The sequence below is a fragment of the Macrotis lagotis genome, chromosome 7, assembly GCF_037893015.1.
Source record: "Macrotis lagotis isolate mMagLag1 chromosome 7, bilby.v1.9.chrom.fasta, whole genome shotgun sequence".
NCBI classification, from domain to species: domain Eukaryota; kingdom Metazoa; phylum Chordata; class Mammalia; order Peramelemorphia; family Peramelidae; genus Macrotis; species Macrotis lagotis.
Window position 1 is genome coordinate 49,812,589 of NC_133664.1, and position 23,904 is coordinate 49,836,492.

Below are 23,904 nucleotides of genomic sequence, written 5' to 3' on the forward strand. Positions count from 1 at the left end.
CTTTCTGAAGATGGATTTAGACAAAGAAATAAAAACCACCCGAACAAAATTTTGCCTCCACTAAGAATACAGGAAGTGCATTGAGTCATTCAACCTCAGTCAGTGCTCTTTAACTAAATGAGTATTAGTAGAACACTGAATTATGTTCATAATTGTTTCAGGTTAGTTTCCTCTCAAAAGAAAAAAAATGTCTTTGGCAAAATTTTATGTTGTGGTATCTAACTTCCATGTTCTTAATCTTATTTTTTCTTTATATCTGCCCTCTGGTAAGTATTATTTTTGCTATTTTATAAATTAAAATTGAGGTTTTATGAGATGTTGACAAATAAATGGAAGGGACAAGAAAGGCCACATTAGGATTCTTCCCTTTAGATCAAACAACCTATATTTCCAATGTTGATGCATTCCATCCAGTTTTTCAGGGAATTCATTTTTGGAGTGCTCAGACCTCAAAATATAAAGCAGTTAAAGATATCTAATAACTTAGCAGCTTGAGTATTGGTCCTTAATATATATATATATAAAATCTGCAAATTATTATCTTTTTTAACGTCAATAATCAAGAAATATCTTATATGTAGGCATTTGTTAAATAACTACTGTATGGTCAAATTCTTCTGTAAAGCAATTTGGAATTATTATAAAAATAAAAACAAAAACAAAAAATCTAGTATTTACGACCCAGATATCCTAATACTAGGTATATACCTCAAGGACAACTCCTACCTATAACCAAATATTGATAGCATCAGCACTTTTTTTTAAAAAACCCAGAAATGTAAATAAAGCAGAAGACTAAATGGCTAAACAGATTGAGCCACATGAAATTAATGGAATATTACTACTCTGTAAGAAACAAGTATAAAGAATTCACAGAGGAATGAGGAGATTTATTTGGCTGAATTTAGACAGCAGAATCAAGAAAACAGCATATATAACTACAACAATGTAAATGAAAATAATTACAAAACTTCAAAACTGAACTGAATTATAATGTTAAACTATAAATTCAAGTAATAATTAGAATGATTAAGTTTAGTCCCAAAGATGAGATGATAAAAATTTACCTCCCTCTCTTTCAAAAGTGGAGACTATGGATGTGGATTATAGGTGAATCTGGCAGACACTGATTATTTTGAGTGTACTGTCTTTTATTTTCTTCTTTAAATTTTTATTTTTTTGGTTTTACTTTGAGTAGAGGAAGGAGGAAAGATACAAAAAAAATACAAAAATCTTTTTTTTAGTTGAAAGTAATATAAAATTATAAATAAAAATATTAAGTGTATCATGCTGGGCCCTGTAGGTAATACATCACATAGAAAATACAAAGTTGGGGCAGCTAGGTGGCGCAGTGGATAAAGCACTGGCCTTGGAGTCAGGAGTAACTGGGTTCAAATCTGGTCTCAGATGCTTAATAATGACCTAGCTGTGTGGCCTTGGGCAAGCCACTTAACCCCATTTGCCTTGCAAAAACCTTAAAAAAAAAAAAAAAAGAAAATACAAAGTCCATTGCCATGAAGACCTTGGAAGTGCAAAATTTATTCTGAGAAATAAGAAAAGCCACATTGTCCCCCACTGCAATAGGGTTTACAATCTCAGGGGGATTGTTGGGATTATTAGTTTCCATACAGAAAGGAGAATGGGCTGCATTTATTTTTTCCATAATTCTGCAATAGAAATATGGAGGATCACTGATTAACCTGATGAGCATGCAATGCCTTATATTTACATGGTACTATATTTTTCAAAGTACCTTCATATTCATTATATTAATTGTTGCAACCAGTAATCTCATTTGAAAATAAAGGTAGGTTATCATCATTATGGACCTCAACTGTAGAAAGGACACTGAAAACTAGAGAGGTTATAACCAATCTCACAGTGTTCAGTCATTTTATGTTAAGATATTTAAAAAAACCCTTGAAAAAAAGTTGAAGGCTAGGTAAATGTTTCTCCAGCAGTGATAGATTTCCATTCAATTTTTACGTGGAAGTTAGGGGTCACAATTTTCTCTTTTTTGGAATAAAAATAACTTTTGTCACTTACAAATGACTGATCCCTAACATTTTTTCATTTTGAGGTCTCATACAAAACAATAACATGTGGACAATTACAAAGGGGTTGGATTTTATGAGTAGAGTTCTGTTTTTCTTTCTGCTGACTTATCAACAGCTTGAAATTGGAATTCGTTGTTTAACCTTATTTCAGCTTTTATTGTTTAATGCATCAAAAATCCATTACTAGAACATCATAGAGACAGAGCTTATTTTTTTTTTATTTGAAAGGTAGAAATTAGTTTTTCTTAAATTAGTTTTTCACAAGTATAGACTCATTCCCCTGGTCAGAATACTTTGGAAGATCCATGTATTCCTTTTCAGATCACTCAGATTTCTTTCTCTTACTGAATCCTCCTCTGATGTCTCAGTATGTATGGAGGTGTTACTGGGATTCTGATGGCTTTGCCAACAAGGTAAAAAAAAAATACAAAACAAAAGATAACAACTGATAGTCCAAAAAAACTAAAAAGACATAATATGGAAACAGAAATGGATTAAATGCCTGCAGTTATGATTGCAATGTGAACCTTTCACTTGATAAACTCTAATGGTTTCCTATTGTCTCCAGTACCAAATACAAAATCCTTCGTTTGATGTTAAACCTCTTAGTAATCTATCTCCCTCCTCTTGTACCTTCTGGATCCTTCACACTTCCTATTCTGCCACGTGCTCTTTAATCCAGTGACTGGTAGTCTCCTTGCTGTTCCAATAGGAATAAGACATTCCATCTCCAATATCTGGACACTTCCTCTGGCTGTCCCCATACTTGGAATGCACCTCCTCTTTTCATCCCCAGAGATCAGGGCCCAACTAGAAGCCTTTTCAAACTCTTCTCTGAATTCTAGTGCCTTTCCTCTGCTAATTATTTCCTATTTTTCCTATACATAGCATATTTGTCCATATTCATTTGCTTGTTGTCTCCTGGTTTTTGCCTCTTTTTTTTGTGTCCCCAGTGCCTGGTATATAGTGGGCATATAATAAATATTTATTGACTGACAGACCACTGGAGTAGTAGTATAATTCAAGTTTTGGTTCAGCTTATTACCAGGTTCTCTTTAGCATAATGAACTTTCTGATCACAGCAAATCTCTAAGACAATTTATTAATTTAAATTAAGTCATTTAAATGTTTAAATTTTAGACAGACTGGAATAATCCATGGCAATCAATAGAGGGGACACTTTCAAGTATCCCCTTTAGGGATATCATTGTCCTTCACAAGACTCTGGAGGCAGAATTAGGCCATGAAAGCTGGCTAACCAGTGCTTATAGTTCCTTGCACATAGTAGTTCTTCCTAAACATTTACTATCACAAATACTACAATTTTCATTGATCACATAGGCGCTTCTGATTATTTCTGACTTGGTGGCTATTTGTTGCTGCTACTGTGTTGTTGTTGCTGTTGTGATGGTGGTGATGGTGGTAACTAATTACCAATATAGTGCAAAGGACTACCACAAACAATCACTTAGATTGGAAGTCACTTGGGCAAGCCTCCCCTTTGAGAAAGGTGAAGCAATTTCTAACTGTACCTAAGTCAAACCTTCCTGCTTTTCACATCTTAATTTTAATAGCACTGAAGGTGAACAGTCCTGAAGGGTAGCTTTTATCAAAAGAAATCAAAGGTTCATTATTATTAAAAATCTCTTTAGAGTTTGTCACATTATTTTCAGGAGCCAGTGTAAATAACACTGGGGAGTTGGGAAAACAGACCCTAGTCCAGACTTTGTCTCAAGAGATATTTAACGAATCAAATGATTTATGACTTAGTTTATTTCAAAACAACTCTCCCAATAGTATCAGAACCCCACTATAATATGGCGATCAGGGAACAAGAGTAGACCATGTAATGGACTTTTTTACATTATAATGAAAGATGTATGACAGGTTTTATTTACACAGGTAGGTCTGACTTGACATGGAACAGAAACAGTTTTATGGATTGCAAAATTTACAGCACTTGTTTCATAGCAGCAAAAAGACTGGTTTCTTCCTAATTTTATCATTCAAGACAAACTAAAATATGATCTTACATATATTATTCTAAAGTTATAAATAGGGTGAGGGGAAGACTTTTTTTCCAATGGTTCCATTTCTAAAGTTATAGTTTTATAGTCATACATGTGACAACAGAAGGAGGAAAGGTAAGAGTGAGAGGGAGAAAAGTGTGGAATTCAAAATCTTACCAAAAAATAAATGTTGTAAACTATCCTTGTAGTTGGAATCATAAATAAATAAATACATGTACATTTTTTAAAAATAAATAAAAATAGGGCGGCTAGGTGGCGCAGTGGATAAAGCACCAGCCCTGGAGTCAGGAGTACCTGGGTTCAAATCCAGCCTCAGACACTTAATAATGGCCTAGCTGTGTGGCCTTGGACAAGCCACTTAACCCCATTTGCCTTGCAAAAAAAATAAAAATTAAAAAATTAAAAAATAAAAATATAGCTTGGTATATTTGGGTACCAAGACATCTTTGTTTACAAATCTGTACATGTGGTAAATGTGATAATTAAGTAAGAATTATCAAAACCATAACCTCGATGATAAAATAGGGAGACTAAAAATTCCAAAACACTCAGGAATACATACCTTGATTTCTGACATAGAAAGCATCACCCCAATACAGACACCTTTCTCAACCAATTAAAGCCAGCATACCAATTTTTTTCTCCAATCACCCAGCTGCTACAATGTTAAATAAATTAATTTTAATCTTAAATCAGAGATGTAATGGAGAAAATTCTGATTTAATATGCAATCTCATTACATTTGACAGGCTTATTTATAAGTGATTTGTCCCACACTTTGACAAGCATAGTTAATATGTTAATTAGTCTTTAGAAAGATGAAAGAAAGAAGCTGACATATGATTTCTCTCTTTACCTGGCTAAGGAGTATCATAGATGAGACTGCAAGGTAGCTTTAATGCATTTTTTTGAAATGCCAAAGGGCCCTGTGATCACCACAAAAAACCCATTTCTTGGTCAAATATGGCTTAAAGTTAACTACATTAAAAATGTATCCCTGGTGGCATACTACTGTTGAAAACAGATGCTGTCCTGAATGCATTATGAGACTCCAAAAGGGCAAAAAACAATGACCACAACTAAAGCTGGACTCCCCCTGCAAAGGCTAAGTAAAACAAGGAACATCTTTCAGATTTGGTACTACTAAATACCATTTTAACCATTTTTATATTCTCTTTGGTAAAGGTGGTTAAAGATGCTTTCCACAGCTCTGACCCTTAAAGAGCTAGTAAATTCAAATATTAAGACAAGTTCCAGTAGAGATAATGCTTAACTTTAGCTTTCCCACTTAAATCCTTCTTCAAGGGAAAAAAATGGAAAAAGGATGAAAGATGATCTTAGCTTCTTGTCAAATTGGAGGCTACACTTCTGCTCCCTAAGCATCATACACTTAAATCAGTAAATCATAATACATCCTGCTCATCTACTTCCATCACCTGCTGACAATCTTAATGTGCCTGTGTATTCATTAATATTTTTATTGCCTGTGGCTATTTAAACAAAAACTGGGAGAATATCACACTGTATGGGGATCATTAGTTTTTACTTACTAGCATAATGCCCTCCAAAGACAAATGAAGTGTAAAAACAGCCCAAAACCACAGCCACCTGCTTCCTCACCGCTGTCCATGGGTTAATATTTGCACTGCTCTTTGGTGCAGCTGGGCTGAAGCTCAATTACAGGCACATTTTCAGGTCTTTGAGAGCCCAGCATTTATGTCATTGATTATGTTAAAGTCAATGCCCCTGCAATCTCTGTTCTAAATAGAAAAGTACATATATTTCTCTAGATGCTACTTGCAGGATAATAATGAAATAGCTTTGTAAGAAAAAAAAATAGGAAAATGCAATACGAAAATGAAAGATTTAGGAGATAACAGTACAAAGAATGACAGGCATAACAAGGACATAACTCATGATTTTAGGGTTTGGATGTGAACAGCCAATAAATATGAGCAGCTGCTCAAATATAACACATTTGTTATTATTTTCTGGCAAAGAATAATCTTGGCAAGTAGACAAAAGGGCATGTGGGTTCTACGATTTTCTTTCAGATTTTTTTCCGCCCTTCCATTTAAATAAGAGTCTTATTGTGATGGTGCCATTATGTCTCCACTCAAAATAAATTGGCAAAGGGATCCCAAGCCATCCTCTCTTCAGAGGAGAAACAAAAACTGGAACAAAATTGGAAAACAAGCCCTGTGTATCTAAAGTAGACCCATCACAAGCTTTCTAAAAGATCTGTACTTGAAAGAAGATGATCTAAAGTTTTTGGAGAAACCCCTTCACTTATTTGTCCATAGATTTCGCCATGTAAAATACAAGCTTAATATTCAAATGATCCGCCCGTTACTGAAATATGACTGGCTTAAAACCATTATTATTTTCGGAATTATGTTCTACAACTAAAGTCCTTAACTGACCTCTCTGGTGGAACCTAGACTTTTCATACTAATGGGACACAAAGGAAAACATTATCAGTTTGGAAAAGAATATACACAAGCCCAGCTCATTGAAGTTGGGATAATAATTCTGTGTGTGTGTGTGTGTGTGTGTGCATGTGTGTGTGTGAGTGAGCCTTTAACTCAGTCAAATATAATAGTTTAAATTATCATCTGTATCTTCTGTTCATGTCCAATGGTAACCAAAGCATAAATAGTTCAAAAGGCATTCAGGAGATGAGATGAAAAAATTGATTTTATCAACCCCCAAATAATGGGAATTCATTATTGCTAGTACTTTTGTGTGTGAACTGTGACAGCACCAAAACAAGAAAAATGCAGAGAACTATGAAAGAGAAAGGAAACACTGTACAGAGATGGGAAGAGGTTAGGCCAAGAGTCAGAAATACAGAAGGCAGAATGAAGTCAGAAAAATATCACTAGTATCTACCATCAATGAATTCAGTTCGAGGAGAAAGAACTCAGAGATCAAAGTTTACCACATCTCTCAAGGGAAAAGGAGAAAAATGCAAACATTCCTGAGCACCATTCAAATGGGAATTTGAACAATAAAGTAAAAGTATGTGCTTAAGTCCAAAAAGGTTAGGCATAGTCAGGGGGAATTAAAGCACACCACCACCACCACCACCACCACCACATGATGTTGGATCAATAATAGTCACCCTATAGACCACACGTTCAAGGTCAGCAACAGTGAAGTCCTGAAGAGTGGTATCAGAGGGACAAATACTTTTTAGGTTCTGAGTAGCTGAACAGCTCTATTTCATTTTCCACCTTTAGGAATCATGTCCCTTAACTTATGGGAAATTCTTGACTCTTGGTTCAGTCTTTCTTGAGGTTGTAATAAGCAGATTTTAGAGATGACAAAGGAAGCTGGGTGGTACAAATGGATAGAGTGTCAGGTCTGGAGTGGCTTCAGACACTAGTTGTGTGACTCTGGGCAAGTCACTTAATCATGTTTACCTCAGTTTCCTCATCTGTCAAATGAAGTGGAGAAGGAAATGGCAAGACACTCCAGTACCTTTGCAGGAAAAAACCAGCAACAATAACAACACAAAAACCAAATTGGGGTCACAAAAAGTCAGAAAACAACTGAACAAAACAACAAAAAAGGTGATATGGAGTGTATTGTCATGCAAGGATGATGAACATCTGTATACATCAAAGCTTTAGGGGACAGAATGGCATAGAGTACACTGAACAGCCAAAGCTTAAACCTGGACTTAGGGACCTTTGAGACCTTAGGACACTTACAATTCTTGGGTCTCAATTTCCTCATCTGCCAAATGAGTGACTTATTTATCCCAGATGGCTGATGATAGCTGCTTTTACTCTATATCAATGATCATATGGTATGATAACCATGAATACCAGAAAGGAAATCTGACTTTACCTTAGTCAAATAGATCTCAGCTTCATGAAGAAAAAGTATCGTCAACTATTCTAGTATGAACTGCATTTGATGCTTCCATCACTTCAGAATACTCCACACCTTGGATATGTATCAGATATTTATAGAAATTTTATTAACAGGAAATTAAATTTAAAATGGTAAATGATAAAGGATAAAGCATAATTTCACTTTGGGAAGACTGAAAAATATAAGATAGCCAGAAATAGAAATAAAAAATTATCATATCCTTCCCCACCATTCCATTTGTTAAAGCTTGTTATTGACACATCTGCAGTCCCTAAAATATTAAAATTCATGGGAGAGAATTATCTTTAAATAATCCCCAGGTGCTGTGTGAATCAATTTTTGCTCTGAACAAAAAAAATGTAGCCTTGATAGAACTGTTCTATGAAAATGCTTCTAATATCAGCCTTACACCTCCTTGGTCCCTCAAAACAAAGTCATTCCCAAGGCAGAACTTTTGATTCATGGTATAAAATATATGATAATTAAGCATTTAAAAATAATAAATCTTTTCTTCCTGTTGATGTCATAAGATAGATACTTACTTAATATCACATAAAATGCAAGCTAAGCGAGATTAAACCTTCTTAAAATAAATATGAGTTGATTTCCTTTTTTGTTTTTTTTTTCCAAATGATTCATGTTAGTGATTTTGGAGGTAATGCTGAAACTCCTGTGTTTAACAGTTGGAAAAGAAAAACTTTTGAGGCCACTAAAGTATCCTTCATGTGAGTACCATTTTAGCATTATTACATTCTAGATGAAAGGGTGTTGGGGACATTTCCCTGATATAGGGAATAACAGAAGAATAAATTAAGATTCTTGGGGAAAAGAAAACCATCATATTCATGGTTAGAAAAATGTCCCTATCCCTGCTCATCAAGAATCATTACTATACACCATCTGCAAACCAGGAGATGATTAAGGAGTATCCCTCCTTCAAGGAGAGGAGAGGGGAAGGGAAGGGAGGGGAGGGGAGAAAAGACAAGAAAAAGCAAAGGAAACAACACTCTCAGTCTTACCACATACCAGCAAGTTTTGCTCCACCATTAATCTTCAAAGCATAATGATTATGATATTTCTATAGGCTTGACCCTAACCCAAAGCTGCAGTTAAATTAGCTAATGTAAAGCTTTTGTTTCTCACCACATGTCAAGGCAGGTGGAGTATTCTGTTGAACCCAAGAGAACATCTGGAGGCCTGTACCATAGAGTAACCACTTCATTGGAGTATGTGTGGCTAGGGACCGATTTTGCTCTTGCAAGACCTGTGGGTGACAGAATAGAAAGAAAGCTTCATCAGCATAAGTGGGAATTGAATGTTTACAAGTTTCAGAGGTCAGACTGAGAATGTAATACAAAATACATGAATGGAATGTGATCAGTTTTTTTGGTGAATTAAAAGTGCCACCTTAGCTTTTGAGGCCATAACCAAAGAAATGTATTGGTTATAAATTATTAAAATTACAAAGCTAAGAAAAGTAATTTATGGTCAACATAGGCCACCCAATTGGTTTAATAGTAACTTTTTCATATATCTGTGTAAGAATTATGAGAATAATCTGGCAGAGTAAGGCATTGTTCTTCTACCAACTCAATCATTTTACATTTCTGAAGATCAAATAATCATTAAAGGCAACAAAGCTAACGAGAACAAATGTATCAAATTTGTTATATCACCAATAAGACGCTAGCATAATGAGTTCAATATATTTGAAAAGGAAAACAATCAATCTTGAAACATGGCTTACTTTCTAGTCCTGATGAATGCAATTTGGCATAATAGTTATTACATCTTTGGTTACTCCAATTTCTGGTAATGTATGTGAACTAAAGAATGAAAGAAATCTCTCCAGTTTTGTGGTGTATAATATATTAAAAATACCCTTGCAAAAACAAGGTTGATATCTCCCACCTTTATCAATTCCAGAATGGAATGTTTTATCATTGCCAAATCTAAAATATATACACATGTATTTTAAAATTTCTCTCTCTCTCTCTCTCTCTCTCTCTCTCTCACACACACACACACACACACACACACACACACACACACACACACAAACACACACACACCAGACTCTTCCAGGAAGTTAATCATCATTATGCTAACTTTAATACTCTAATAGTTGGAGTATTGGAAACTATCTCAACATGAACTCTTTTTTTTCTATTTATTGGAACAGTTTTCTAAGCATACATTTAAAGATTAATTGGACACACGATGAAAGAACTCTAATTAATAACACCACTGAAGTTGTCACTCTACTCAAACATCAAATGCAATTTTTCTAAGACTGAATTATTTAATTACTCCCTTGTATATTATTCAAAATTGCATATTTATAAATGCATGAAGAAAAAGTTTTAATTTTTTGCATAAATCATGTGGATTTTTACAACAGATACCCATAATCAATTTTTAGGTATGTTTTCTCCTCCAAAAATATTTTATTTGGGATTTTTCATACTTTAATGCAAACATAAAAAAAAGACATAAAACAAGACTAGGCAAGATGTATTTAATCAGTTTGATGGAAGGATGGCTTTTAGTAGCACACAGACAGCACACATAATGCTAAGAACTCCCCCTCATCATGTGCCTTTTCATGACATGGAGGTAAACTTATGCTCTCAATGGCAAATAATAAGCTTTGGAGCTTTCAGCATAATAGAAGATGTGAAGGACCAGCCATGAGCTTGACTGCACATCTCTTGTCTCAGGATCAGTCTGGATAAGTTGAGATGCTCATCAACAGGCAGAACCTGAACTAATGAATATATCGGACAAAGTCAACTCTCAAAGAACAACTGTTTAGTCATAGAGGGACCGCAAACAACACTTGGTGGAGTATATGCTCTTATCAACAGAGCTAACAGTCCTTGAAATTATTAGGAAAATACAAACACCATAAAGCAGAACTAAAAAGTAGGGAGGGAAAGGCAACAGGAATCCAAGAGATAAAACCATCATAGACTATTTTTCTAGCATAAAAATAAAACAAATTACAGAGATTTTTTTTGAAGACATGTCATGTTATTGTTATGACAAGATCCAGATAGCCAAGACTGAATTTTTTTATTTAGGTTTTTGCAAGGCAATGGGGTTAAATGGCTTGCCCAAGGCCACACAACTAGGTACTTATTAAGTGTGCCGGATTTGAACTCAGGTACTCCTGACTCCAGGGCTGGTGCTTTATCCACTGCGCCACCTAGCCACCCCAAGACTGAACGTTCTGTGGTTCCCAGAAGACTGGTCTTCTTGATGCTTTTCACATATAACATTCTATTCTTCTTCTCCATGTTTTTTCACTGGCTTCCCCTTGTACTTGAAAAGTTTATTCTTATCACCTCCTCCTCTATAAACTCTCAAAACTAAGTTAAAGGGCTCATTGTCTTTTCTTTAGTATTCAAAAAGAACCAAAATGACATCATGATGTTGGGGTTATTGTATAGTGTGTTCAACATGAGCCTGGAAGGGTCTACCACAGGTCAAGCACAAATAATCCATATTCAAGAGCTACTTTCCTCATGAAACCTTCCTTAACTGGGAAAGGCATCAGGAGTATGAAACTAAAAAGCTTCATCTAGGGAACATATGCAGCAATGTTTCTTGGGCTAATAGAAATGTTTATTTGAAAGAGAGCTAAGATCATATAGAAAAGGATCTTACATTGTCTTGTTTAAGGATTTTAACCTGTGTCCTGTAGATAATGGGGAGCCACTGACTATTTTTTGTACATAGAGGTGACATATGCAAAGTAGTAGTTTGTGAAGGTTAATCTGGCAGCTATTTGTAGGAGAAACTAGAAAGGAAAGCAAAGGAACAACAACTACTGCAACAATACAGGCAAAGAAATTCTGAATTAGGTCAGCAAAAGTGAGAAGAGAAAGTAAAGGATGATTGATGCAGGAGGCAAAGGGAGAAGTCTTTAGTAACTGAGAAAATACTGGTAGCATTGACAGATTTGACAGATCTATTCTGTACCCCACACTCTAGGGACCCAGCTCTTTGATCAAATAGAGTGATCACCGAGAGGTTTTAGTTTAGTAGTGCTTTGTCATAGTGAAGTCCATGGTATGGACAGGACAACTTGTGGTGAGTGTGGAGCATCAGAAATGTCACAGAAGCCAAAAATTTGCAAAGTGGAAATCCACTAAAGATAATGGCAAGAATTTAAGAGAAAGGGAAAATTGTGACTCTCTAGCTGACATCATCATATAAGGCTAAAAAGACTCCTGGAGAGGGAACAGATAATAGCAGGAATGCAATCGAAATTTTCTTGTTGAATAGAAAAAGCAGTGAAATTAGGGAAAGCCCTTTGAATTTCAATCTGTTATGCTTGCTGGACAAGTCCTGGAAGATGTGAGAACACTTTTAAATTTAGAGTTGGAAGACCTCCATTCCAGTCAAGCCTTTCATTTTACTAATAAGGAAACAGAATTTCAAATAAGTGGAATATCTTGCCCAAAGTCAACCAGATAATTAGCATTCAGGATCATCCTTGAACACAGAACCTCCAAGTCAGAGCCACCATGTCATATTACTATTTGGGCAGCAGTCCTAACTTTCACCATTTAAGACTGAGGCAACTCAAAATTACATAAAGAATTGTAGAAATGTAGATATAGATTTAGCACGATTCCCCTATAAATGAAAAGTTCTCTAAAAATGGTAAAGTATAATTATGTGAACAAATGCTATAAATCACTAAGAATTAGAGATTCTAATGCCTGTCCAAAAAAAAAAAAAACCAAACACCCTGGTCTCACATTATATCTGAGAAACAGGGAAAATGAATAAAAAATGCCCATGTTGGACAGGTTATAGAAGAATGAGTATATTAATACATTGGTGGTGAATCTGTGAAATATTACTTTCATTTTGAAAAGCAATTTGCAATTAATAAAATGAAATAAAAGAAAAAAAGAAAAGAAAATGTAATTAACAAAATAAAATGACTAAAATGTTCATATCATTTGAATCACAGAATCCATTACTGAGTTATATCCCAAGGAAGCCTTTAAATAAAAAAAAAGTTCTCATATACCCCAAAATAATTACAGCAGCACTTTTTTGTAACAGTTAATGCCTGGGGAAAAAAGGAAATACCTATCAACTGGGGAATGGCTAAGCAAACTGTGACACATGAATGTAAGAAATGATGCAAGCGATGAATAAAAAGAAACATCAAAAGATCTATATGTATTGTTGAAGAGTGAAGTAAGCACAATCAAATAAACAACATACATAGTGACTATATTAAGTAACTGAAAAGAACACTGAAAAAACAAAAAATATACCAAAATTAGAAAGATCAAGCTTGACTCAAATAAATAGTGATAAGAAAACACTTCCCAACTTACCCCTTCTTAGAAGAGGGAGATTCATAGGTATTCCACATTGCACATGTCTTTGAATTGTTTTCAATGTATTGATCAGATGGGATAATTTGGGGGGGTTGTTTTTCACTTTTTTAAAAACTACTATTTGTCATAAGGAATAGCTCTCTGGAAGATAGGGTTGGAGGTTAGGGATAGTTGAAAAAACAGAAAATAACAATAAAAACTTTTAATAGAAGAATGAGGCCTAGACCCTCTAAATTAAAGTGAAAATTAGACCTTTAACTATGTAACTTTTCTGTGTGTTTGTGCTCTTATCTGCTTAAAGGTTTCCTCATGCATTGGTTATGGCCAAGAATTACTACATGTTATCAAATACATTTCCTCTCAGAGGTCCTCTTTAATATCCCTAGAGTAAAATTATCTCTTCCTGTTCTCATATAAAGAGTTGAGAGTAAAATTATCTCTTCCTAGTCTCATACAGACTATTAAAAACACAAGTTCCTAATGAAGGTGTTCTGCCTTCTCAGAAGCAAAACATTTTTTACCTTAAAATACATTTAAAAACTTAATGTAGGGGGCAGCTAGGTGGAACAGGGAATAGAGTATCAGCCCTGGAGTCAGGAGGATCTGAGTTCAAATCTTATTTTAGACCCTTAATAATTACCTAGCTATGTGATCTTGGGCAAGTCACTTAACCCCATTGCCTTGGCAAAAAGAACCAAAAAAATGCAAGAGGGAAATAAAATACAAAAGTTTTCAAAAGTTTGTACAAAGAAAGTCATAGCAATGACTGGACTGCAAAAGTGTAAGAATTCAATCACACCTAAGAAGGGATTCTTCTCTAATCATGAAATAATTTGGAAACAGTAAACTTCTCAAATATTTTTGGTAAAGATATATTGCTACATATTTATCCATCAAAACATGCTTACTCATGCAAAATTTATTTAACCACATCCTCCAGCTGAAGGAAAACTGGATGGTTAGATTAATTAGCACAGCATGTGTGAAAGCTTTCTTTCTAGGTTCCTTGTCAGTTGCCATGGTGACACTACAGGAAGAGAGATATCCTACCTTTTCAAAAAGGTGGAGCTCGGGGACTATCATCAAAACTTCTTATATTAATGGTTAGTGTTATTGTGAACTAAAAGTCAAAAGTCAATGTGATCAGCTTGCCAGATGACTACATGTTATTTACAGGATGCAATTCTTGCAGAAGAACCTATGAGTAGGTATCTCTTAAAGTGTGTATATGTATGATTATTTCATAACTCAATGAGGTCAACTTTCAACTGCTGGTGCAAATTTTTTTAATGGCAAAAAGAGAAAGGAAAGGAGAGAAAATAGAGGAGAATGAAGGAAAGGGAAGGATAAGAGCAATGGAAAAGAGGAAAGGAAAGGGAAGAGAATGGGGAGAAGGGGAAAAATAGAAAGGAAAGGGAAGGGGATAAGAAAGGGAAGTGGAAGGGAAGAGGAAGGAATGTGAAAGAGAAGGGAATGGGAGAGAAGAGGGGAAGGGGGAAGAAGGGGAAGGAGAAAGGAAAGAAAAGGGAAAGGGAAAGGAAGTGGAAATGAAAGAGAGGTGAAGGAAAGGGAAGGGAAAAGGAGACAAAGAAAAGGAGAAGGGGGAGGGTAGGAGAGAGAGACAGAGACAGACAGATACTTGGGGAGTTGGGTGGAGGGGAGGAAGAAGGAGAGGTTCTTATTAAATGTTAGTTGAATGGATGATAAAGCCTAATCCAATATCATGATGAATGCACTAACAACCCTGTTAAATAAACATCTTATCTAACTTCCAGGGACAAACAACAGCTCTGAGGTGCAGGAAAAGGGAAAGTCTGTTCCTATTTCGGCCAATTTTAATGATTAGTTCTTCCACATATTAAACTAAAGTCTTCTAAACTAGAATTTCTACACAATTGGGTAAATTGTAATCTCAGATAACACAGGTTTATGCTAAGAGCATATAAAAATCTTTTAACTATTTACTAAAATTTAACTTCAAAAAAGTCAAGATGAGCCAACCAAGCAACCAGGACCACAAAAAATCACTGCTAAGGCGCTATAAAAACTCTCTAAAAATGCCACCCCTGATTTAATAACCATAATGGGGGGGCAGGTATTAGTTTACTGAAGGTATCTGATACATTGTGATGAAATACTGAGCATGGACTGTCTGAATACTGTATGGGAAGAGGATATAATGCGAAATTTACCACACCTGGATGCTCAGTCCCATTTCAACATGTGTCAAACTAAGAGACTGAGAATATCTCTAAGATTTCTTTTATTTTTAATTCATTCCCTTGTAAAGGTAATAGCCCATTATACAAAAAGATAAATGAAATGTTTTAGAAACATTTTACATAAAAGCTTAAGCTTCATTTATTTATGTTTAATAACATCTTGTTTGTTTACATAAATCTATAGTTTTAAAATTTCACAATTCTGTGAAATGTACTAAATTATGCTTATATGAAGATCATACATGTACAAGTTCATTGAAAATATTACTAATCAGTAATCCACTTCAATGATACATCACATCATGTATGCATTAATGAGGAAAAGAGAATCCTTTCCAGGGTTGTAGATATGAATACATCATCAATTTCACAGTTCACTGATTTATATTTGCATCTCTGGCTTCTGCTTTTCATTTAATGATCCTCATTGCTATTATTTCAATGTTGGATATGAGCAAGATGACCTCTACGTTGGAAGACAAAAAAAACACAACAGAAACCAAAAGCTACAATGACTTTACTATTCCAATAATTTTTACAAATTTGGGTGATGTTTGTGGATTAAATTCCTTTCTATGAGAAAAAAAACTTAATGGCAATATAAACTATTTAAATAAATTTCAACAACTTAGCTTCCCAAACCAGTTGTATCTTTAAACATGTCATCATAAGCCAGCTGCTTAGCACATATATGCAAAATATACAACAGGTATGTTTGAATGTATGTATATATTCATATGTATGCTAATGAGATATTATTTTGTAAAGTAACAGTATACTATAATTAAGGGGTCAGGTAGGATAAATGAGCTTTTGACTTGATGTCAGAAACATGGTTTTAATACGAGATATTCAATCAACTGTAAATTATTTCATCCATTCAATGTCTGAATTAGCAATATATTTGGTTTTCAAAGTCTCTTTCTTCATCTTCCTGGGATAAATGTCTCTCAGTGTTCACAGTAAAAATATCCCTTACCTAAGACCTAACAGTATAAGTGAATTTACTGTAGGGAAACTACAAAAATAAAAATGGGAGTTTTAAATGTGCAAATGTTTTTAAAAATGTGAAAAATGAGACTGAATACTATTTGTGTAGAAGTGGTATCTTTAAAGCAAAGTGGTACAGATCATCTTGTTTTAAAACCAATTGTTTTAGGCTTTTTTTCTGCTAGTCATTTTTGCATTTAGCATCTAATATTTCCCTTTACCTCTATCTTTATAACAAGGATATATTTATATTTTTATTTTTTTCTTCAATCAATCAAGCAAAATATATTTATTAAACAATTACTATGTACTATTCTTTGTAAATTTTAAGTCATCACTTCTCTAAAGGAACTGACAAGCCGTTGGGGAAGAAAATATGTACACATATAAATACATGCAAAATAAATCAAAATTAAATACATATTCTTTAAAGTTATGAGAACAATTAAATAGGCTAAGCATATGTTTTAGGCTGTATTCTGTGGTAAAGATCATACTCAGTTAAGGTTTGTAAGTCATATTGCGTTTTTTTTTTGAAAAAGAAAAATCTTTCAATCTCTAAGTTGTTTCATTCTTGCTTCTAGAACCATACACACAATGTATGAAACTGATTATTATAAAAAGATTTTATAATCTGGAACTATTAATAGACTTGGAAAGTCATTTGGAAACCTATTCTAACCTTTCTAAAATATTTTAAAATATTTTTATTATTTTCCTTTTTTCAACAACATGCAACAATAATTTTAACCAATCATTTTTGACAAGGTTTTAAGTTTTACATTTCTTCCCTCCCTCTCTTCTCTCTCTCTGACAGAAAGCAATGAAATATAGGCTCTATGTTTAATTATGCTAAGCAGATTCATATTAATCTTGTTGTAGAAGAAAAATCAAATTCAAATGGAAGAAAAAACATTAGAAAGAAAACAATGATATAAAATGATATAAAAAGTTTTGGTCTGCATTCAAACTCCACAGTTCCCTCTGGCAATATGAATGATATTTTCCATCACAAGATTTTTTAGAATTATCTTTGATTATTGTACTGCTGAAATGAACAAGTTCATCATAGCTGATCATCTTCCAGTGTTGTTGTAAGTGTTCTTTTGGTTCTGCTCATTTCACTTAGCATCAATTCATATAAGTCATTGCAGACTTTTTCTGAAGTCCTATCCCTCATGATTTCTTATAGAACAATAGTGTTCATTCACATTCAAATATCATAATTTGTTTAGACTTTCCCTAATTGATGGGTATCCCCTCCATTCCAATTCTCTGCTACCACTAAAAAAACTACTGTGAATATTTTTGTACATGTGGGTTTTTTACCCTCTTCTATGATCTCTTTGGGATACACAACCTAGTAACTATTGCTGGATACAAGGGAATGAATAATTTTATTGCCCTTTGGGTCTAATTCCAAAGTGTTCTCCAGAATTTTGGATCAGTTCACAACACCACAAAGAATGCATTAGTGGCCCTGTTTTCCCACATTCCCTCCAACATTAATGATTTTTCCTTTTTGGTCATATTGGCCAATCTGTTCAGTGTGAGATGGTAACTTAGAGTTGTTTTAATTTGCATTTCCCTAATCAAAAATGATACAATTTTTCATATGATTACAGATAGATTTATTTTCTTTATCTGAGGAGTGCATTTCCATATTCTTTGACCATTTATCAATTGCTTTCTTATAAATTTGATTCAGTTCTCTATATTTTAGAAATGAATCCTTTATCAGAAATACTAGGCATGGGGGCGGCTAGGTGGCACAGTGGATAAAGCACCAGCCCTGGAGTCGAGTACCTAGGTTCAAATCTGGTCTCAGACACTTAATAATTACCTAGCTGTGTGACCTTGGGCAAGCCACTTAACCCCATTTGCCTTGCAAAAAAAAACTAAAAACAAAAAAGAAATACTAGGCATAAAAATTGTTTCCCAATTTAAGGCATTCATTTTAATCTTGGCTATACAGGCTTTGTCTGTTCAAAACCTTTTTCAATTTAATGAAAACAAAATAATTCATTTTGTCTTTTACAATGTTCCTTCACTTTTTTGTCATAAACAGTTCTCCTTTCCATAGATCTGACAGATAAACTATTCCCTGTTCTAATTGGTTTGTGATATCACCTTTTATGTCTAAATTCTGTACTCATTTCAACCCTATCTTGGTTAGAAGGGGGTGAGGTATTGGTCTATACTTATTTTCTCCCAGCAATTTTTTAAAGAGTGTCTTCTTATCCTAAAAGCTGGAAACTTTGAGTTTATCAAACAGCACATTACGGTAGTTGTTTACTACAGTTTCTTTTACATCTAGCTATTTCACTGATCTGCCACTTTATTTCTTAGCCAGTACCAAACAGTTTTAATGACTGATGCTTTATAACATAATTTTAGAAATGGTATGACTTGGTCTCTTTCTTTTGCATTTCTAATTAACTGCCTTGATATTCTTGACCTTTTGCTACTCATTTGAATTTAGTTACTATTTTTTCTAGCTCAATAAAGCAATTTTTTTGGAAGTTTGGTATGGCCCTGAAAAAGTAATTTAATTTAGGTAGAATTTTCATTTTTATTATTATTAGCTTAGCCTACCCATGAGCAATTTACACTTATCCAGTTATTTAGAACTGATTTTATTTGTGTGAATGGTGTTTTATAGCTTTTTCACAGAGTTTCTGAGTCTGCCTTGACAGGTCGATTTACAAGTATTCAATGCTATCTATTATTATTTTGAATAGAATTTTTCTTTCTATCTCTTGCTGCTGTGTACTGCTAGGAATATATAGAAATACTGATGATTTTTGTGGGTTTATTTTATATCCTACAACTTTTCTAAAGTTAAAAATCATTTCAAATACTTTTAGGGAGATTTTCTAGGGTTCTCTAAGTATAGCATCAGATCATCTGCCAAAGAGTGAGAGTTTTGTTTCTTTGTTATTTATTCTAATTCCCTCAATTTCTTTTTCTGATCCTATTTCTAAGGCTAACATTTCTAAAACGTTAAGTAATAGTGGTGATAATGGATATCCTTGTTTCCACCGCTGATCCTACTAGGAATGCTTCCAGCTTCTTCCCATTATATTTAATGCTCATTGATAGTTTCAGATAATTCTGCTTATTGTTTTAAGATGTCCTCGATTTGTTTTTTGTTTTGTTTTGTTTTAGATTTTTTTAAGGCAATGGCGCTAAGTGGCTTGCCCAAGGCCACACGGCTAGGTAATTAGTGCCTGAGGTCACATTTGAACCCCAGTACTCCTGACTCCAAGGCCGGTGCTCTATTCACTGTGACACCTAGCCACCCCCTCGATTTGTTTTTAAAAGGAAAGGGGGCTATATTTCGTCAAAAGTTTAATCACAGGATTACTGTTAGGTTTATTAGCAATACCGTAAATTATATTGCTAGTTTTCCTAATACTGAACCAGATCTGCATTCCTGGTATAATCCTACTTGGCCACAGTCTATTATCCTAGTGATCACACGATATAATCACTTGGCTAAAATTTTATTTAAAATTTTTGCATCCATATTCGCTATGGAAATTGGTCTATCTTTTTCTTTCTCTGTTTTGAAACTTCCTGGTATGGAAGATCAGTACCATATTGTTATCACAGAAGTAATTTGGCAAAACTTCTTTATTTTTTCAAATAATTTATATAGAATTGGAAATTATTGTTACTTGAATATTTGATAGAATTCACTTGTGAATCCATCTGGCACTGAAGATTTTTCTTAATTCACTGATGGCTTGTTCAATTTCTTTTTCTGAGACAGGGCTATTTATGCATCTAATTTCTTCTTCCTTCAACCAGGGAAACTTATTTTTGTAAATATTCATCCATTTTACTTAGATTTTCAAATTTATTGGCATGCAGTTAGGCAAAATAGCTCTGAATTATTATTTTAATTTCTTCCTCATTGTTGGTGAATTCACCTTTTTCATTTTTGATATTGGTAATTTGGTTTTCTTACATTTTTAAATCAAATTAATCAAAAGTTTATCTATTTTTATTGTTTTTTTCATAAATACAGTAGTTTTATTTATTAATTCAATAGTTTTCTCTCTTTTTTTGGAGGGGGGTCAATTTACTTAACATTTTATTTGCTTTTCAACTATATACAATAGTAGTTTTTACCTATCATTTTTTGTAAGGTTCTGAATTTTACAATCCCACCCACACACAGAAGGCTGTCTGATAGTCTTTACATGGTTTCCATGCCATACACTGATGTAAACTGAATGTGTTATAAGAGTAAACATGAGTGAACATAAACCCCCTCCCCCTCCAAGAAGAAGAGAAACCTCAAGAATAGAGAGGAAAAAAAATGTACTTCAGTCTATGTTCAGATTCAAATGGCTCTATCTCTGAGGTGAGGTGTTACTTTATCATAAGTCCACCAGAGAAACTGCTTCAATATTTTCCCCACAGTTGCTATTACTAGCTCTATTCCTCCCCACTCTCATTTATTCTGTTCTCTCTTTCCTTTCACCCTGGTCTTGTCCAAAAATGTGTTGAATCTGAGTACCCTCTCCCTCGATCTTCCCTCTCTTCTATCACCTATTCCCCCTTCCCTCCCCTCATTCCCCCTTATCCTGTCCCATTCTTCTCATTTTTCTCTAGGGTAAGCTAGATTTCCTCACCCTATTAAGTGTGTATGTTATTTTCTCTCTGAGTTATTTCTGATGAGAATGAAGGCTCACTCATTCCCCCCCTGCCTTCTCCCTTTCCACTCCATTGAAAAAGTTTTTCCTTGACTCTTATCTGAAATTTCTTAGCTTATTCTTCATTTCCATTCCCTTCCTCCCAGTACTTTCCTTTTTCACCCATTGACTCCATTTTTTACTATAATATCCCATTATATTCTGCTCCTTCCTATGTCCTGTCTATATATGCTCCTTCTAGCAGCTCTTATAAATGAGAAAGTTCATATGAGTTATCCATACCTTCTTCCCATGCAAGAATACAATCAGTTCAACATCATCAAGTTCCTCATAGTTATTCCTTCTCTTCTACCCCCTCTATGGTTCACCTAAGTCCTGTACTTGGAGATCAAACTTTCTGTTCAGCTCTTGTTGTTTCAGTAGGAAACTTTGAAGGTCCCCAGTTTTATTGAAAGTCCATCTTTTCCCCTGAAAGAGGATGTTCAGTTTTGCTGGGTAGTTGATTCTCTGTTGTAAACCAAGATCTTCTGCCTTCCAGAATATCATATTCCAATCCCTATGAGCCCTTAATGTAGATGCTGCCAGATCCTGTGTAATCCTGACTATGGAGCCTTGGGGGTTGAATTGTTTGTTTCTGGCAGCTTTTAGAATTTTCTCTTTGATTTGGGAGTTTGAGAATTTTGCTATAATATTCCTGGAAGTTTTTCTTTTGGAATGTCTTTCAGGAGGTGGCTGGTGAATAATCTCGATTTCTATCTTACCCTCTGCTTCTAGGATCTCAGGGCAATTTTGCTGCATTATTGTTTCTTGGAAAATGAAGTCTAGGCTCTTTTCCTGATTGTGGCTTTCAGACAGCCCGATAATTTTTAAATTATTTCTTCCGGATCTGTTTTTGAGGTCAGTTGTCTTTCCAATGAGATATTTTACATTTTCTTCTAATTTTTTGCTTTTTTTGGAAAAGTTTTTTCTTGCAAAGTCATCAGCTTCCTTTAGTTCCATTCCGCATTTGAAGTAGTTATTTTCTTCAGAGAGCTTTTTTATCCCCTTTTCCAGTCAGTCAATTCTGCTTTTTAAGGCAGCCTTTTAACATATTCTCTTCAGTATTTTTTTTTTTGTATCTTTCACCAAGCTGTTGATTTGGTTTTTGTGATATTATCTGCATTGCTCTCATTTCTCCTTCCACCTTTTCCTCTATCTCCCTTAATTGCTTTTCAAAGTCTTTTTTTGAGCTCATCCATAGTCTGAGCCCATTTTCTATTTCTCTTGGAGGTTTTGGATATGGAAGCTTCAATTTTGTCATCTAAGTATGTGTTTTGATCTTCCATGGGACTAAAGTAATTCTCTATGGTCAGATACTTCTTTTTCTGTTGTGTACTCATTTCCTCAGCCCAAAAGTAATTTACAGCACTTTCAAGGCTTTGGGTTTTTTTGGGGGGGGCAGCCCACTGGGCCCTTTATTCCTCAAGGTCTTATGCTCTCTTGCCTGTGCTTTGATATGTAGACTGCACTTCCCTTTGTCCTGGAGCATAAGGAGGGGTCCAGCTTGGTTACTTAGTATGGAAGCCCAAATTGCAAACTGGATCTGAGTGTAGGCTAGCAGCAGAGTCCTACCCTGAGGGAGAGCAGAGATATCTCTGCAGTCTTCCCTGACCCCCTTACTTTCTCTGGGGGTGCAGGCTGCTTTCTCCTGATTCTCGCTGCAGATTCTGCGGTTGGTGCTCCTCACTCCACACTCATTCTGGTGGAGCAGAGTTCTCTCACCACCCCTTCCAGCTGTTGCTGGTGATCTCTGGGCTGGGCTGGGCTTCGGCCTTGACTGGGGCTTTTTTCCCCAACTCCCAATCCTAGTAGACAGAGCTTTCCTGTGGAACTTCTAAGTGATCTTGGACTGGGAAAATATATCAGTCAGTCTTTCTGCCCCTCTAAATTTTAGCTAGAGTCATCATTTGTTGGCTTTTGTAGTTTAGAGGGGAAGGAATTCCCAGGAAATGTTGCCTTCATGCTGCTATCTTGGTTCTGCCCCATTTTCTCACTTTCAATTTTGTTAATATCTCCTTCCATTTTCAAATTTCTACTTTGGTATTTAATTGGGGATTTTTAATTTGTTCTTTCTCTATTTTACTTCATTGATTTCCTGTTTATCTTATTCATGTTTGCATTTAGATATTTCCCCTAATAACTTCTTGGCTGTATTCCACAAGTTTTGGTATGTTCTTCCTTTATTGTCACTATCTTGAATGAAGTTATTAATTATTTCTATGACTTGCTGTTTGATCCACTCATTCTTTAAAATTAGATTATTTTGTTTGAAATTAATGTTAGATATAACTCTCCATGGCCCTTTATTGAATGTGATTTTTGCACCATATTCTGAAAGGATGCATTTAATATCTCTGCCTTTAAGCATTTGATTATGAGATTTTTATGCTCTAATACATTTTCAGTTTTTGTGTGGATGTCATATACTACAAAAAGATATATTCCTTTCTATTGCCATTTAATTTTCTCCAGTGATCTAACATACATAACTTTTTTAATATTCTCTTCACCTTCTTAACTTCCTTCTTGTTTACTTTATGGTTAGATATATCTACTTCTAAGTGGGAGACTGAGTCACCCATCAGTATAGTTTTGCTGTCTGTATCTTCCTGAAACTCATTCAGCTTCTCTTCTAAGAAGCTGGATGCTATACC

General features: G+C 34.6%; 1 protein-coding gene across 2 annotated transcripts in view; it reads right to left on the minus strand.

Moving 5' to 3' along the window:
• CDK14 (cyclin dependent kinase 14) overlaps positions 1-23,904 on the minus strand; it is a 664,696-nt gene that overhangs the window by 256,098 nt on the left and 384,694 nt on the right. For both annotated transcript variants that reach the window (XM_074192846.1, XM_074192847.1), the window contains exon 9: positions 9,113-9,233. In XM_074192846.1, the coding sequence (XP_074048947.1) occupies positions 9,113-9,233 (121 nt within the window). The remainder of the gene's footprint in view (positions 1-9,112; positions 9,234-23,904) is intronic.